This window comes from Saccopteryx bilineata, chromosome 4 (assembly GCF_036850765.1).
Source record: "Saccopteryx bilineata isolate mSacBil1 chromosome 4, mSacBil1_pri_phased_curated, whole genome shotgun sequence".
Classification (NCBI taxonomy): domain Eukaryota; kingdom Metazoa; phylum Chordata; class Mammalia; order Chiroptera; family Emballonuridae; genus Saccopteryx; species Saccopteryx bilineata.
Window position 1 is genome coordinate 36,865,551 of NC_089493.1, and position 19,123 is coordinate 36,884,673.

The 19,123-nt window shown below is 38.3% G+C and overlaps 1 protein-coding gene across 7 annotated transcripts in view; it reads right to left on the minus strand.

Moving 5' to 3' along the window:
- Positions 1-19,123, minus strand: part of SYNE2 (spectrin repeat containing nuclear envelope protein 2) — a 351,348-nt gene that overhangs the window by 206,309 nt on the left and 125,916 nt on the right. For all 7 annotated transcript variants that reach the window (XM_066272842.1, XM_066272840.1, XM_066272839.1 and 4 more), the window contains exons 14-23: positions 18,852-19,014; positions 17,286-17,364; positions 16,871-17,058; positions 15,036-15,200; positions 13,329-13,478; positions 11,166-11,339; positions 8,259-8,417; positions 7,795-7,968; positions 4,834-4,968; positions 2,256-2,414 (exon numbers count right to left, since the gene is read on the minus strand). In XM_066272842.1, the coding sequence (XP_066128939.1) occupies positions 2,256-2,414; positions 4,834-4,968; positions 7,795-7,968; positions 8,259-8,417; positions 11,166-11,339; positions 13,329-13,478; positions 15,036-15,200; positions 16,871-17,058; positions 17,286-17,364; positions 18,852-19,014 (1,546 nt within the window). The remainder of the gene's footprint in view (positions 1-2,255; positions 2,415-4,833; positions 4,969-7,794; positions 7,969-8,258; positions 8,418-11,165; positions 11,340-13,328; positions 13,479-15,035; positions 15,201-16,870; positions 17,059-17,285; positions 17,365-18,851; positions 19,015-19,123) is intronic.

Consider the following 19,123-nt stretch of genomic DNA (forward strand, 5'->3'; position numbering starts at 1 on the left):
GGTGGGCGTGTCGGGTGGATCCCGGTCGGGTGCATGCGGGAGTCTGTGTGACTGTCTCTCCCCGTTTCCAGCTTCAGAAAAATACAAAAAAAAAAAAGAAAGAAACAACCAGTGAATGCATAAGTCAGTGGAACAACAAATTAATGTTTCTCTCTTCCTTCCTCTCTCTTTAAAAAAAAAAAATGAATAAAATTTTTTTTAAAATAAAAGCAGTAAATACAGAGAAAGCTCCACCCTTTTCTGCCTAAAGAGGTGAAATAAAGTCTCCTTTTACTGGGAAGAAACACTTCTCAGGCCAGACATGGCCCCAGAGGAATCTGCAAACAAACCTTGTTAAACTAACGTTTATCTCCCCCAGTTGACTTCTCCACCATTTACCAGCCCCAGCCCAAACTTCTTCTCTTGTCAATTCTTCACAAATGTATTGTTTCTTTGTCTAAAAGATACCAATGATTCCTGCTCTGGTCACCTCTTTCAATCTTCAAGCACCTGTGAAGGCTCCCCCGTGCATGGAAAACCTCAATAGAACGTGTATACTCTCCTCTTTGTTAACCCTTGTCAGTTTAATTTTCAGACCCAGCCAGGGACTTCGAGGAAAACGTCTTCCTCCCCTACAGTAGGCACACAAATAGTGAGCCTATAGCGTGACAAGTGATAGGACAGAGCCACCATCTGTCTTAAGGAGTCAGAGAAAGCCTAGTTCATGAGGGAACCATCTGAGCTCCATGCGGAGAGAAGGAGGAGTCGTGCAGTTGCAGGAAGAGAGGGCTCCGAGCCAGAGCAGGAAAGGCGTCTCAGAACCCCAGATGTTCTGAAAGGCCAGCAGTCCAGTGAGGCTGGAGCACATGACGCGGAAAAAGAGATGCTGAAGGCATGTCTAGGGGCCAGACGGTGAAGGGCTCGAATGGCCTCCTAAGGAGTTTGGGATGTCTTGGGAGTAACAGTGAGCCAGTGACACAAGATCAGCGGTTCAAAGGGATCACTCTGGTGACGAGTTTGGAAGATAATGCAAACTCATCATGCTGAGAAAATAAGGCCGGCAAAGGGAAGAAAATAAGGCCGGCCACCAGAAAGGAAGGAAAAACAGCAGCTGTTCTGAAAAGCACCAGATGGGACTGGCAACCGACTCCATCCAGGCTGCGTGGGAGGGAAGGGGAAGGAGGGAAGGAGGTGCTGAGACAGCAGTCCTTTCTCACCAGGACAGAGAAGGGGAAGGCCCGTTTGGGAGAAAACACTGGTCTGTGTTCGCACCTGCTGAATGTGAGGTCTCTAAAGAGCACTGGCGGCATCTCCGTTAGAAACAGAACCGGGAGCTCAGGGGAGAGCACTCAGCTACAGAGAAAGATTCAGGCGCCATCATTGCACGGAGGGCAGCTCAAACCCCGGAGTGCATAAAATCACCTAGCAGTCATGAAACGAGCCAAAAACAGACTCCCGAAACGAAACATTAAAATAACACAATAAAAAAGGGAAATCTGCAAAGTACAATAAAAAAGCAGCACCCTTATCCCCACCCCAATAAAAGAAAAGAAGAAAAAGCAAGAGAGACTGACATTAGGAGAGCCACGGCAGGAGAAAATTTCAAAGGAAGTAAAAAGAAGGGTCAATACTGCCTGACCTGTGGTGGCACAGTGGCTAAAGCATCAACCTGGAATGCTGAGGTCGCCGGTTCAAAACCCCAGGCTTGCCCGGTCAAGGCACATATGAGAAGCAACTACTGCAAGTTGATGCTTCCCGCTCCCCCCACCTTCTCTCTCCCTCTCCTCTCCCTAAAAATCAATAAATAAAATCTTAAGGGGAAAAAAAAAGAAGGGCCAGTACTGTCAAATACACAGAAGCAGTCCAATAGGATGGGGATCGAAAGGGGATTCGATGTGCCCCAGCTGCTTTCTATTCTGATTTGGCGTCTTTCACACAAGCTGACTTTCTGAGGACACTGTATCTCCAGCAAAGCCACTGTAGGTATTTCAGCCCTGGGTGACAGGTTTGTAACTAGACTCTCAAGGACAGGAGTCACTGAAACATATCAAAGGAAGTTATGGACCGTTAACTGAATGTTAAATTTTTCTCACTTCTAAAAACAAGAATCGCAGGCTCTAGTTTGAACTTGAACTGCATAAGGGACGATCCCCAGGGAACAGGACGGCCGAAGTCATCTTCAGAGCAGATGTGATCCTAGGCCAAGGACATACACAACCCTTTTAAGAAAAACCTCAAAATGATGACAAAACGTAAGTGAAGAGCAGGTGGTTTACCTCATGTTCTTTGAGGAGCCCCTTGGTCCTTCCTCTGCGAATCAGTTTCTTTTCTTTATTTATTTGTTTTTCAAGTCTTGAAATATTGTCACTGATTTTTCCTTTTTCAATGTCTATTTTTAGTTGCTGAATATACAAAGACAGTTCGTGATGAAGAGACTGTAAACAAACAGACACACATTAACCATGGAAACAAAATGTATTGAAAAGGTTTTCATTAAAAACACAATACAAATACTTGTAGTAACAAAGAATAGAAATAGCGCTTATGAAATTCTCATTCATACTTGTGTCTTTGGGGAGGATGTTTTAAAATATACCAGACCCATCTTTTATTTTCTTTCTTACTAACAACTAAAAGTGTGTTTTAGTTGGGAGAGACACTGTTAAGAATTAAAAAGACAAGCTGCAGACTGGGAGAAAAATATACACAGCTCACAAAAATTAGGGGATATTTTATTGCTTCATACTCATTTTGAAATAATCCCTAATTTTTGTGAGCTGTATATATAAAATACATCTGAAGCCCTGGCCAGTTAGCTTAGTCGGATAGAGCATTGTCCCAAAACACAAGGTTGTGGCTTTGATCCCCAGTCATGGCAACCAATCAATGCATAACTAAGTGGAACAACAAATGAAGGTTTCCTCCTCCCCCCACTCCCTCCTTTCTTTGTCTCTTTAAAATCAATCGATAAATTTAAACAAAAACACATCTGAGCCCGTGTAGAAATAACAAGATGCTGTAATGTGTATCCTGGATGGGATTCTGAAGCAGATTAAAAAGCACAATAGGGCCTGACCAGGCAGTGGCGCAGTGGATAGAGCGTCGGGACTGGGAAACAGAGGATCCAGGTTCAAAACCCCAATGTCGCAGGCTTGAGCACGGGCTCATCCAGCTTGAGTGGAGGCTCACCAGCTTGAGCACGGGGCCACTGGCTTGAACGTGGAATCATAGACGTGACCCCATGATAGCTGGCTTGAGCCCAAGGTCGCTGGCTTAAGGGGTCACTCGCTCTGCTGTAGCCCCCCAGTCAAGGCACATATGAGAAAGCAATCACTGAACAACTAAGGAACTGCAACGAAGAATTAATGCTTCTCATCTCTCTCCCTTCCTGTCTATCTGTCCTTATCTGTCCCGCCCCCCTCTCTTTCTTTGTCAAAAAAAAGGCACATTAGGGAAAAACTTGAAATATGAATAAAGTATAAACTTAGTTAATATGGTATCAATATGGCCCTGGCCGGTTGGCTCAGTGGTAGAGTGTCAGCCTGGCATGTGGAAATCCCAGGTTCGATTCCTGGTCAGGGCACACAGGAAAAGTGACCATCTGCTTTCCAACCACCCCACCCCCACCCCTTATCTCTGTCTCTTCTCCTCCTACAGCCATGGCTTGAATGGTTTGAGCAAAGCTGACCTCAGGAACTGAGGATGGCTCCATGGCCTCACCTCAGGCGCTAAAATAGCTCTGTTGCTGAGCAATGGAGCAGCAGCCAAGATGGGCAGAGCATCACCTGATAGGGGGTTTGCCAGGTGGATCCTGGTTAGGGTGCATGCAGGAGTTTATCTCGGCCTCCCCACCTCTCACTTAATAAAATAAATAAATAAATAAGGTATCAATATTAGTCCATTTGTAGTGACAAAGGTACTATATTAATGTAAGATGTGAATATTTGGAAAAACTAGGTATGGGTATACTAGAACTGTTTCTGCTATCTTTGTTATAATTCCAAAAGTATAAAATTGTTCTAACATAAGGTTTATTTTTAAATGTGTTTTAAGAGGACCTTTAATAGTAGATATTCAATTATATTACTTTATTCTCTCTCTCCATATATTCATGCATACATGCACACAAAAAAATACTCAATATTAAATACCATTTTTTTTAGCACAATCTCTGTTGAGGGTGCTTTACATAAATCCTTGCAAAATCCTACCAAGTTGGTTGGGTTATTCCCATTTTGTCAGTGAAGTTCCTAGAGATTAAGCAACTTTTCAGGGTCACAGCTGCTGGATCCAAGTCTGTCTGCCACCAAAGCTTATTATACCTGTTTTGCTATGAACTTCTGTGTCAGTATGTTGTCTCAGTCAGGGTCCAACCAGGAAACCAGAAAACACTAAATATTTAACTTGGAATCACATGCTGGGGATTGATTTCACAGCGATGAGAGCCAGAGGGGACAGGGAGGAAATCGGACGTTAGCATCCGCAGAAGGCTGCCAGCACGGCTGGGCTGGAAGCTCACTGGGGTCTGGGCAGAAGGGAACCAGAGGCTAGAACCATGGAACTTGCAGCCAGGGGGAGACACAGCTGCCAGAGACACTGTCCAAGAAAGAGAGGACAAGAAAGCCTATGGGCTCTCCTGTTTTGCCCCCACCAATCTCCTTCTAATCTCCAGTGTGGCTGATGGCTGAACACAGACAAGAAGCCAGCTGCCACAGGACCTGAGAACCGCAGCCTGCAGGGATCAGCCCTCTGTGATGCGGAGTTAACGCGGGACAACAAGGACGGGTTCGACGACAAGCAGGTTCACGGTCAGATGTATCAGCAGAAGCCCTGGATACAGACGCATGTTCTTACCTCCCACTTGGCACAGACATCTCTACTCTTTTCTTCCAAAGACAGCTTTACATCCTCAGTTACATTATTTTTCAGTTCTTCAACAGCTTTCAAATACTTGGCCAGACTTTTAGCATTAAAAATTAATAGGGCTTCCTAAAAAAAAAAAGAAAAAAGATGCAAACAAGAACATGAAATCCTCATTCAACTGCCAAGTCCTCAAAGCTAATTTTGGTAGATCTTTCACAGGTCTTAACTGAGGACTCTCTGAGGACTGTTTAAAGATATAGAGGGGTCATCTCTGTAAATTCAACCTGATAGCCCATTTGCTTCTCTTGAATTCTTTTGAAATAAAAATTGCAAAAATATTTCTTATTTAAATGTAGTTTCACACTTGAGACCCAGATAAAGACTTCATATTTATGATATGCAAAATAATTTTTGTTACCCCTTTGATAAATAATTAAAAGGCTTATTGTGCAGGATAATGAGCCCCTGGCAAGGTTTTTCCTAACGTTCTTTTCAGTATTGAGCAGATGACCGCACTTCCTTAGCAATACAACATGAAGAGTATACTAGCATATATAAGAGATTAGCGTTGCAATCAGACACAATTTACAGTGGGATTAGTATGGCAAATATTTAATGTTGTACACGAGTATTTTATGCTGTAAGAAGGCAACAGTACCATGCCATACGCTCCTAAGTTTTGCACAGAGCCAACCACATGACCAGCCCTGCCCCAGGGAGGAGCAGCAGTAGACAGGAAAGGAAAATGCCTTGCCAGGAATGTGTCTGCTCCTCACCAGCTCTCACAGAGTATTATCTGCCAATACTTTATAAGAACAGAATCCTAGCTTAGGTGACTAGTGAATGACAGAAGAAAAGACAGTTTAAGGCCTGTGAAAGAGGCAGAAAACTCTAAGGTAGGGGTCCCCAAACTTTTTACACAGGGGCCAGTTCACTGTCCCTCAGAAAGTTGGAGGGCCGGACTACAAAAAAGACTATGAACAAATCTCTATGCACACTGCACATATCTTATTTTAAAGTAAAAAAACTAAACGGGATATTTAAAATAAAGAACAAGTAAATTTAAATCAACAAACTGACCAGTACTTCAATGGGAACTATGGGCCTGCCTTTGGCTAATAAGATGGTCAATGTGCTCCTCTCACTGACCACCAATGAAAGAGGTGCCCCTTCTGAAGTGTGGCGGGGGCCGGATAAATGGCCTCAGGGGGCCGCATGCGGCCCGCAGTTTGGGGACACCTGCTCCAAGGAGACAAGAAGACAGAAGTAATACTAGGGGAGAAAGCAATGGAGATGAGCAGGAATTCGTCCTTGCATTCATTACATATTTACTATGGGTCTCCTGCACAAAAGGTGCAATGCTGAGCCCCAGGGACCTTGGCTAAGGCTCCCATGAGGACTGCTTGACTATGAACTAGAGAGATATTCTAACCCTGTATGCTGGCAGCGGGCTCCTATCATTCATGTGTGTTCCTGGAGTCCCAGGGGGTCTCAGAGAAGTATCTGGGTGGCAGGGACCTTGTGTCTGCTGTGAAAATGGATGTACTTCACTGACTGCTGGAGGAAAAAGGGAAAACCAAGGCCCGAGATTCCAAAAGGAGGGTGGGCAGGCAGAGGAGAATGGTGTGGGAACGGGCACCTCTCTTTTCTGGTAGGGAAGGGACCCAGAGCTTCTCCATTTTCTTTCCCTTCTCTCTTTCCTGGCCCTGGCCAGTTGGTTCAGTGGACAGAACGTTGGCCTGATATGTGGATATCCTGGGTTCAATTATCAGTCGGGGCACACAGGAGAAGTGCCCGTCTGCTTCTCCCCCTCCCTTTCCCCTTTCTCTCGCTCCTCCCCTCTCGCAGCCAGTGGCTCAATTGGTTTGAGCATCAGCCCTGGGCACTGAGGATAGCTTGGTTGGTCCAAGCGTCAGCCTCAGACACCTGAGGATAGCTTGATTGATTCAAGCATTGGCCCCTGATGGCGGTTGCTGGGTGGATCTCAGTCAGGGCACCTGTGGAAATCTGTCTATCTCACCTCCTCTTACTTAAAATAAAAGAAATGGCCGACAATAGGGTCCAGCCTGGTTATCAATCCACAAAGCCAAAATAGAGTTGAGGCCCCTAAGAAAGAGAGGCCACAGTGGGCATAGAGAGAGGCTCTGGCAGGAGCTCCTTTTCCTAAACAAACTGGGAGCAGTGTGGCACCGGGAGAAGTATTGTTTTATTTCATCTCTGCCTCCCACAAAATGCCTTGCTCATTTTAAATGTTCAAGAAGTATGTTATCTGCTGAATAAATGAATGAAGGAAAGGAACATGTATTATCCTACTGCTGCAATGGTCCACATATAGATACCTGGTTTTACCTTTACTTCCCGCCCCCTCAAATATCTCCCACTGCATTAATTAATAGTGAGCCTCTAATCTGGATACATCTTAAGCTGCCTACCAAACCATGAAAAGTCAACCTATAGCTATTTCCATACACAACATCCTTGGGTCATTATTGATAAGCGTATGTCCCTAAATAACTTGTTTCATTTTAATAATAAGAAGGTTATTTTACAGTTGAAGAATTGTAACTACTCGAAGTGTCTTCATATGCTTTATTTTCATCTGAAACCTTAACAAATTTGGCAGCTAGGTAGGGCTAGAATTATGATGCCCATTTCATTGATTTAAAAAAACGAGAGAAATTAAATTCTTGCTCAATGTCACAGAGTCAGCTGTGTTCTTTACACTGTGTCATTGAATCTATTCAGCAGGTCTAAAATAATATACTGAATTTTTAAAATTCTCCATATTAATGTTTGTTTTTAAGAGTCTCAGGGGAACAATGTATAAAACTGAAGAAAAGTTTAAAGGTACAATAACTTCATGTATGATCACAGTGATGGAAACATCTTGATTTCAAAGTACATAGTTGCTAAGAATAAAACTCCTATATTCAATAGTTGAAAGAGTCCCACCTTGTACTTGGAAACCAGTTTACTTTGGTTGTCTCTCTGGCCAAGTAACTGCTCAGCTCTTGTAATGTATGATTCCAGGTCCTTCAGTGATTCTTCTACCTTCCGCCTTACATCCAGGTCTGGGGAGACATCAGCTGAATTCTTTAACAATGCAACTAATTTTACCATGTTGATCTGTAAAGACAAAATTCTCAGCTTAACACTGGGCCCAACTTCATACAAAATGCGTAAATTAATAAATATTTTCTTTGGGTAGCTACTCATATTTTCCCGCTAGCCATAAGAGTACCTTATTTATTATAGTGATATTCTCCAATATGCTTTAAATGATAAAGCAATAAAAGATAAAATATATACAAAACATTTCCAAACTACAGGATAACCTCCCCCCCATTTCCCCATCCTCCCACTGACCACTTGGTTTTAAAAACTAAATTCAAGAATAGGGAATATGAAAGAGGGACCTGGACTTTCTCCTTAGCTTCTTGAATCTTTGCTTGAAGCCCAGCTCTGAGAACATGTTCGAGGGACTGCTGGCTGGAAATATTTTGTACATCCATTTGTAATGTGTCTTCCATTCTAGACACAAGCTCTTCATACATAGACCCTTTGGCAATAAGATGCTATTCAAACAAATTAAAGCGAGATCACAATAAACATTTTGATTAATGTTAGACATTAACTTTAATCAGAAGTCATAAAAGGTTAATTATTAATCCAAATGAGGCCAATTTATATTCTAAAGAATGTTATTTTGAAATTTTACATTTATGCAGTCAGATACTAACCATAGTCTTTTATAGATTATTCTTTATATACTAAGCACTTCAATAAAATAAAGACTAAAAGTCATACAATACCAACAGGGAGAAAATATGTTGAGATACTAGTAGTAATAAACCTTAAAAAAGTAAGGTGCTCTAAGTCAAATCAGTTGCAAGGAAATCTAATAACATCTCTGGAGAAAATGGCTACTGGAAAATAATATTTTTAGAACCGTGCTTTATACCACATACCAAAAATAAATTCAGATTTATCAGAAAGTTAAATATAAAACTACAAAGAGAAGAAATTATCTGTAAAAGTTGAATTGCTCTCTGAGTGTGGAGGACCTTTTTAGACATATGAGTAGGAATAGAAATGACTACATAAATATAAAAATTTTCCATGTAAAGTAAAACAAACAACTTAAAAGTCAACAACTTGGTAAAAATATTTTCTCCACAAATAAAAATGGCTCATGGTTCAAAGAGCTTATTTCAATAAGAAAAAGACTAAAATCCCAAAGAAAACTCAGAAAATAAAGAACAGATCACAGAGAAAATGTTAATGAACATTTAAAAGTTGAATCTTACATGCAATCAAATAAATACCAATTAAAACAATGAGGTATCACATTTGTTATCAAGTTAGCAAAAAAATTTTTTTTCACTTACAACTTTAAAGTGGCATGGGTATGACAAGACAGAAATTATACTGTGTGATATCAACTACGTAAATGTTTATCTCATTTATCTTAGAGTAGTGGAATTATGATGACTTTAATTTTATTCTTTATACCTTAATGCCGTATTTAAATGTCTAAAATTAGTATGTATGTTTATGTATAATTTCAATGTTTTACCCTTTTTGGGTAAATCTTGGTTACATAAAAGTACCAAATGCTCATGTAAAAAACATGAACAAGAATAGAAAGTGCAGATAACCTGGACTTGTTATCTTTGAATATATGTATCCTGATTTATTGATGTCACCCCATTAAAAAAATAAAATTATAAAATAAAAAAAGAATAGAAAGTGCAACACATAAAGAAAAAGTCCCTCCAAAATGAACTAACAAGCAGAATAGAGACAGATTCATTCAGAGAAAGCAGGCTGACAGCTGTTGGGGGAGGGGGAGCTTGGGTGAGGGTGGTGGAGGGATAGAGGAAAAAAAGGACCAAAAAACCCCTCGTGGACATGGACAACAATGTGGTGATTGCGGGGCGGGGCGGGTTGGGGGGTATAGGGCAATGAACAAAGACTTGACTCGGTGGGGTGAACACACAATACTGGTATACAGAGATGTGTTACAGAATTGGGCACCTGAGCCTGTATAATTATGTTAATCAGCGTCACTCTAATGAATTTAAAAAAAAAGAAAAAAGAAGTTCCTCTTCTTCCTCATCTCTCCCTTAGTGGTTATTTAGTCAACCATTCATACACATTCATTTAAAAAATACTTTATGTCCACTATGTACCAGGAAATGTGCTAAGAGCTGGGCATAGTGCAGTAGTATCAAGACAGACAGAGTTAGCTATTTGTATACCCTTACACATCCTTTCTATGGATATCAAAGCATAAAGTATAAAAAAAATCAACCGTTTTAAAAAGCACTAAAAGGATCACATCACCTGTACTGTTCAGCAACTTGCAGTTCTTACTTTACAATATTAATCTTGATTCAATAAAGACCTAATTAATGCCTTCTTAACGGAAGTTATGTTTTAGCATGTTTGTGTTTTCACTGTTATTTTTTTAAATACTTTTAAATATTAAATTTCTCATTTCCCACTTGTTTTTCTAAAATAAATTCCAGATACAGCAGATAAATAAAAATAAAATTAGAAAGGCACTGGCTTACGGCACGGGCACGTTTATATATATAATATGCCCCAAACAATAAAAAGTATCACTCTTATAAATAGTGAAAACACAAAATGCTATGTATACACCATTTCAGAAATGTAGATCTAAAAGAATTACACAAATGTTCCTTTATTCCGGAACCTTTCCATCTTGCTGTAATTTATGATATGCTCCATGGATTTTATAGCTGAGCTTGGAACTCAGTAGAAACCATGATTGTAAGTTCATTCCCAGGAGAACTGAGTGATATTAAAACACAATCTTGCCTCATTGCTTTTCAATGAGTCGACTGCCTGAGAATGAAGACAGAACAGTTTTAACAACATCCGTCAACCTCCTCTACATAAAGAAGGGAAAGTGACTTAATTAGTGGGTGAGCTTTCAAAGCATGGATTGCATAATCTCTCATATTCACACTGCACTGAGCTATATGAGACTGAACTCACTTATCTCCTCATTGCCCTCTCACACAAGAAATATTTTAATCTCCATTTTGCAGCTGGGAAAATTAATTCAAGAACTTCGATTTATATGGTATTATTAATGGTTGTCCAATCTATCCTCTGTCTTCAAGCAAAATCACAGCTTGAAGGATTCATGAATGAGAATCCATGCTATTTGAAAAAGTCCCAACAAAGAAAATCCAAACAGTAGTATTACTCTTTACTCTAAAACTTATTTATCTTAATACAGAAGTCTACAATCATGAAAGTTGTCCTTTTAATACTCTTATGCGTCACACCTGCAAAGGTTCTTCCACTGAAGTATCAACATCATCTTGGTGTCTCAGAAGATCCAAAACAGATTTGGTTTCTGCTTCCCAGATTTCCACTTCTCCAGTGAGTTTTTTTACCTCTTCAGCCACGTTTAGTTGCCCAGTGAATTCTTCATTTCCTTTCTCATATTCTTCCTCAGCCTACAATGTTCAAAATTATCACTAAGAAAATGGCAATGTTTTTATTATAAAATAATTTTCAATGTTAAAAAGTTACCTCTTTTTTTCCTAAAGAGTGCCAATTCAACATATTTTAATGATTTAAGACTCAGTTTTTGGACAATGACAATAATACTTTATGATAGTCCATATCACTTTAAATATTAAAAGGTTTATCCACATTTGTTTTCTTAATGATAATAGCATGCCTATCAGTTGGTTACTATTATCTCCATTTTACATATAAGAAGATGAAATCTTAGAAAAATTCTAAGGTATTGCTTCTATAAATACATTTATAACCCTTGAAATCTTACCTTTTCTGACAGCACGGATGGACCTGGAGATCATTATGCTAAGTGAAATAAGCCAGGCAGAGAAAGACAAATATCATATGATCTCACTTATATGTGGAATCTAATGAACAAAATAAACTAACAAGCAAAAGAGAAACAGACTCATACATCGAGAGTAAGCTGACAGCTGTTGGGGCAGGGTTTGGGCGAGGGAGGTGAAGGGATAGAGAAAAAAAATAACACATGAGCAGGGACAACAGTGTGGTGATTGCCAGGGGTGAGGGGGGAGGTGGAGGAAGGCACAGAGGTGATAAATAATGATGGATGAAGTCTTGACCTGCGGGGGTGAGGGTGAACTCAATACGGTGTACAGAGATGTGTTGTAGAATTGGGCACCTGAAACCTGTATAATTATGTTAACCGGTGTCCCTTAAATAAAATTCAGTTAAAAATTTTTTAAATTCAATACAGTATCAGCAATACTAGTTGCAAAACATCCTCAAGAAGAGAGAGAATCAAATTTCAACAAAATTAAGCCTTTTCCCCTCAATAATCTTTCAATATCCACTAGGTTGATATATTACAGCTTTACATGATAAATACATTCTTGTTTTTTGACAGAGACAGAGAGAGGGACAGATAGGAACAGACAGACAGGAAGGGAGAGAGATGAGAAGCATCAATTCATAGTTGGTGCTCCTTTGTCTCCTTAGTTGTTCACTGATTGCTTTCTCATATGTGCCTTGACTGGAGGACAACAGAGTGAGTGACCCCTTGCTCAAGCCAGTGACCTTGGGGTCATGTCTATGATCCCACACTCAAGCCAGTGACCCCATGCTCAAGCAGGTGAGCCCGTGCTCAAGCTGGATGAGCCAGTGCTCAAGGCGGTGATCTTGGGGTTTCGAACCTGGGTCCTCTGCGTCCCAGGCCAATGCTTTATCCACTGAGCAACCGCCTGGTCAGGCAATAAATACATTTTTTAAGTTGTTTTTTTTTTACCAGATTGCATTTTAAATATGTTAGAAGAATACACTATTCTATATTCTTCTATTGTAAAAGTATATTGCACAAAGCCAAATCTTTCCTGATTTCTCTGATTAGGTCTTACAAGCAGTAGGGAAATACTGGCACTCCGTCCTAGCCACTGGCCAAAGCCAGTTAAACATTACATTCTTCAGTAAAATGGTAAGTTATCCTGAAGAAGGCACATTTCCCAAGCCATAGGTATAATACCTGGGAATGACTTTGATTTTTTTTGTCCCTTTTTGCATATACTTATCTATAATCTAAGATCATTCTCTTACCCAACAAAGCAACAAATAAAGATTATATTTGCCCCCATTTTACAGAATGGAAACAAGACACAGGTCAGGGACTAGCCTGAAGCTGGACAGTGTCTAAGCACCAGTCAGAAGTAATCTGAAGAAAAAACATCGGTCCCTTTTCCCCAGCTGAGAAGTCAGGAATCCCCTCCTCCGTAACTGAAAGATGTAGGACTAACAATAAAGACTTCAGGAAGAAAACCCCATCAGCATTTTACTGGAAAATGATTATGCTTTTAATATGATCTAATAATCATATTTACCACTGTTTCAACAATATGGCTTTTTCAACAGAAAAACAGCAAAATTAAATTACTGCTTTATACAAATGAAACAAAGTATGACTGTTTTACCTTTACATTCTGATTGTGACTTTCAGGAAGTCCTAATGGCTCAGTGGATGAAAAATCAGAAGTTGTTTTGTCTTCTTTAGATGGCTGAATATTTTCAGAATTGTCAAGAATGGGCTGATCCTGTTTTTTTATAAGTGGCAGTTTCATTTCCTATATAAAATTAATGTCATAAAATTTAGTGCTTATATTTTTCATGCAAAAATGTATTATTACCAATAATAAACAGATATATTATAGTCAATACATTTTAAAATGTAAGCATTTCCCATAAAATACCTGTCTCAAATTGTGAAGACTAAGAAAAAGAGTTAATAATTTAAATTAGAAATTTATGTATAGTCGGCTTTTATGAAGCACACTGCCAAATATAAAGATAAATAAAGTTCAATGTATGTTCTCAAGGAACTTAAAATCTAGTAGGCAAATATATTTAACGTTCTTCTTCTTCTTCTTCTTTTTTTTTATAGTTGCATCACTTGAGCTGTTCATTGATTGCTTCTCATACATGTCTTGACCAGGGGGCTCCAGCTGAGCCACTGACCCCTTTGCTCAAGCCACTCACCATGGGATCATGTTGATGATCCCACACTCAAGGCAGCAACTCTGTGCTCATGCCAGATGAGCCTATGCTCATGCTGGTGACCGTGGGGTTTTGAACCTGGGACTCAGCATCCCAGGTTGACGCTCTACCCACTGGGCCACCATTGTTCAGGCTGTAACATTATTCTTTAACAGTAAAGGAATTTCAAATGGAAGGCTGTGTTCTATGTCCACACAAAAACTAGTACATGAATGTTCAGAGCAACATTATTCATGAGTCAAAAAGGTGGAAAGAACCCAGATGTACATCAACTGATCAATGAGTACATGGAATGTGGTATATCCATACAATTGACTATTATTATTTGCCGGTAAAAAGCAAAGAACTAATAGATACTACCACATGAAGGAACCTTGCAAACATTACTCTAAGTCAGCAATTTTCAACCCTTTTCATCTCATGGCACATATAAACTAATTACTAAAATTCTGCGGCACACCAAAAAAATAAATTTGATTAAAAAAATAAGTATAATTTTTGTTTACATTGGACAGCTATTGTTGGGTTGTCTGTTGTTATTTTTTATTTGACAATCCAAAGAAAAAGAGGTCAGGCCCTAGCCAGGTAGCTCAGTTGGTTAGAGAGTCATCTTGATACACCAAGGTTGCAGGTTCGATCCCTGGTTACGGCACACACAGGAATCAACCAACGAATGCATAAGTAAATGGAACAACAAATCAATGTTTCTCTCTCTCTCAAATCAGTAATTTAAAAAAAAAAACTAAAGGAAAGGAGGCCACTGCTCCCTACTAAACAGTCAGGCACACCAGTTGAAAATCACTGCAATAAATGAAAATAGCCTGAAACAGAAGACCATATATTATATGATTCCATGTATATGAAATTTCCAAAATAGGTAAATCTATAGAGACAAAAGGTGAATTAGCATTTGCCTAGGGCTGGGGAGGGTAGGAGAAAATGGAGAGTGCTTACTAATGGGTACAGAGTTCATTTCTGAAGCGATGCCAATGTTCTAAAATTGTTTGTGGTAACCACTGCCCAGCTCTGAATATACTAAAAACCACTGTGAGATACTTTCAATGAATGAAATGTATGGTATCTGATTTTATATCTCAATAAAGCTGTTAACAAACCCCAAAACTTACCAGCTGAGTTTTTGTAACAAACTTTCTCCATCTTTTATTCAGCCTTCTCAGTTCTTTAGAAATAGATGATCCAATTTCAGCATTGCTGACTTGAATTAAGAAATTTCCTACTTCATTTAAGGTAGTATGTTCTAAATTCCACTGGGATAGTGTCTCAAAGGGAACCTACATGACATATAGGTAAAATATTTTAATGACAAAATATTTATCTTTCTATGATCTATCAATAGATCTTTACCAAGGTTGATTATAAGCAAAAGTGAGTGTGAGGCTTTTGCAGAATTCTGACCCTCTCTTTAGACACCTCCCTCCCAACCCTGGTGATCTAGCCCTGTTGATCCCTACGCCCTAACTGGCCAGCTCTAGCCGTCTGTTATCACTCCCGATCCGGGACATGTAGGAAGCATCTCATCTTCCTTTCTAAGTGGCTGATCAGCTTAGAGCAAATGTTCTCAAACTTAGTTCATGATGCCTTCAATGTCTCAGTAATTTTTTCATGGATTTCCTCCAGCAAGAAAAATGATCTGAAAGCTCCCATTTTTAAGTAGTCAGGTCCAAACAACTGCATAGTGTCCAACAGACCAGTCTTATTGTGTCTCCCTCAAAATTTAAATTATCTTTAACTTCTTTTTTTTTTTTTTAACTTCAAGAGTTCTCTTTCGCAGCTCAGGGCACCTCACCACAGTTTGGGAACCAAAAGGCTTAAAGTATTCTGTTTCTCAGAGTTTGTAAATTTTAATAATAAAAGCACTTGAAAAACTGTTGAAAGCCAAAGACCTGGTTTTCTAGTATTAATAAAGGGTGACAGGGAGGAATAATGTCTCACTAACCCCTCAGATAATCTTTTTATACTCATACACTTACGCAAATTCTATTTTTCATACGAACAGCCTATTTTCTGTTAAGTAATTTTAGTTTTTCCCTAGCAAACGTTTAATTTGAGAGGCTAGCTATATCCATTTGCAACAGAAGACAAATGAAAGAATAACTACTTCAGAGAATGATCATAAAACAGATTATTACATGAATAGCAAATGAAAATAATAATGAATTACACTGAAGTTCCTTCCATCATCTTCTGATTTTTTTCCTCTTGAAACTCAGAAAGATTTTAGAGCTCAAAAGTATCATGTCAAAATTAAACATTTTAAAACATCAATTTATTTTCTATTTTTAATCTTTTTTTATTTTTCAATTACAGTTGATATACATTATTATATTAGTTGCAGGTGTACACCCCAGTGATTAGACATTACATACCAAATGATCATCCTGATAAACTTCTCCCCTATCTGACACCACACATAGTTATTAGAATATTGACTACATTCCCTATACTATACTCTACATCCCCATGACTATTCTGTAATGACCAATTTCTACTTCTGAATCCTTTTACCTTTTTAATCCATCCTTCCAACTCTCCTCCCATCTCGATCATGTCAAAATGTTCTCTGTATCTGAGTATGTTTCTGATCTGTTTATTCATTTATTCTGATTTTTAGACTCAGTTGTTGAAAGATATGTTTTTATTTCCTTTCGTAAAAATGTAGCACTATATCTTCCAAAAGCTATACTGTGTATGTAAAGTATACTTCAATAAAGCTGTGTGTGTGTATGTGTGTGACCTATAATGAGGAGAAAACTGCCTTGGGTGGTAATCTTCAGACAAAACTAAACTCTTTCCAAACCTTCAAGAATTTTCCAACAGTACTGCTTACTCTTCCCTAATATCTAATTTTTGGACTAAAAATGAGGGTCTCCAAACAATACAATTGTCTTGCAATACAAGACAGAAAAGGACAATTGAGCAGGTGTCATTCGACTGCAGATACCTCTAAAATTGGTTCCTTCTTTGTCTCCTCAAAACAAGCCTTTAGGAAGCGAAGCTTTTCCAAATAAGTAGTCCAACCTGTCAGAACGTTTTGCAGAGTGGACTTCACATCATATATACTATTTCTATACATGGAAATATTATCTTCCACCATCATATATTGTTCACTAATGTTCTGATATTCTCCACCTAGAATATTAACAAGAAAGAAATCTTAGAAAATAGTTTTTATTAATAAAATACCGTTAAGATAAATATTTGCATATTAACAGTAGCAAAATCAATATGTACTTTAACATTAAAAGTAAATGTAAGAATTTCCCAAAGAAAATGTGCATATAAAATATTAAGGTCTAAAGAAAGTGAAAAGAGATAAAATGCTCTTTTTAAGCGATCATTCCATCAAAAAGCTTTACCCAAATTCATATGAAGTTCTTCACATTTTTGAAAAGCAGTTTCAAGTTGAGCTAGGAACTCTTTTTCTTCAATAAATTTCTGGGGGGGAAAGGGGACAAAAACATATTGACAGCTTTTACTTTTTAAAATGTGCAGAGAAATCCAGAACCAGACATAGAAACAGTGATGAGACACTTAGACACTAACACTTGTTTAAGGCATTCTTTCTATAGACTCAAGGAGGCAAAAAGGCAGGGTGGTAAGAAAGAGACAGAGAAGGTCCAGCAGACTGAATTATGAGGAGGACTATTGCATCAGGTATGAAACCTGAAAAATTGATCTTAACATGGTGCTATGGTTCCATAATGGTTTTCCTCTGGTGGGAAAAAGCATGCTGAGTATTTATAGCTACTTCAAAATCTTCTACCTGATCTATTTACTAATACTGCATAATTTGTATATGTTTCTCTTCTTTCATATATTTATATTAGTGTTAAATAATTTTTTATTAGATATATTTGAGTATGTTATAGATATAAATAGATACTATCCATCTTGCAAAAACATTTGAGAAATTACCATTAACTAAATTATTATGTGTCCTGCCCTAGCCAGGTAGTTCAGTTGGTTAAAGTATTGTCCCAACATGCTTAAGGTTGTGGGTTGAATCCCCAGTCAGGGCACATACAAGAATCAACCAATGAATGTATAAATAAGTGGAACAATAAATTATTATGTGTCCTATACAAGCAAATTATGCTATGGAAAAATACAGTTAATTAACAACTGTATTTATTGTACATTATTGTATACTGATCATATGATTAATTTAAATGGAAGCATTAATATTCAAAGAAAAAAGAAAAATAAATATATTCAAAGTCTAATCTAATTTAGAATGACGCTTTCTATTTGGGAATGTACAATGTTCAAATCATAAATTGTAATAAATCTCTCTTCCTGTTTTTCAACTTTATGCAATGAAGTTTACAGTCTTGGGTTTTTCTTTTTGTCCCTCATCCAAAAAAGAAGGAAACAGCAAGTAGCATTTGACATTCCTAGGATGTTTTACTTTTAATTTACCAATGAATATATACTTACATTTAAGTCATTTGTGACGTTTCTTTCTATAAATTTCTAGAGCTAAGCCCTCTCCCTAAAAAAAAGCCTCAATGCAAAATATACTGCTTTTCTCACCCTTAAAACTGAAAGGCTAAGGATAAAATGTTCAAAACAAATTTTAATTTTTGAATAAAACCATTTACCTGAGTGGGGAAAAAATAACATGTCCAGTAAATAAAAATAGACATTTTTAATGGAAATAACATCAAGACTTTCTCTAGCTATTATGTTAATTAGCTGGTTAACGGAATCTCCCCTGTTGTAGTAAATAATAATATTTTCACTCTTATTCTTCCCTGGTGTCTGTTATTTGACAACCTATAATTCTTTTCTCCAGGCAATGGAAGGTACCAAAAAATACCCAGCTAAGAACCTGAAAAGGGAAAGGGAAACTGTGCCAAGGAGAAATGCATCCCAGCACCCAGACACGGACGGTTTTCTAAGACGTGAAATAAAACGCTTACGTGCCAGTCTTCCAGCAGCAACTCCACAGATTCTTTGCTCCCGTATTTGATGTTCCAAACACCCAATTTGGATTTCACTTCATCTAGCAGACCAAGGACTGAGCACTTATAGTAATGAAACTCTAAGAGTGGAATGAATTTTTTCCCCGAAATATTGTTGATTCTGGAAAATAGAGCAGGTTTTAGAATTTAACTTCGTGTTATGGGACAAATGTGAGCTATGTAGCATTTTTAAAAATACTGGAACTCTAATTTGCCTTTAAAACACACAG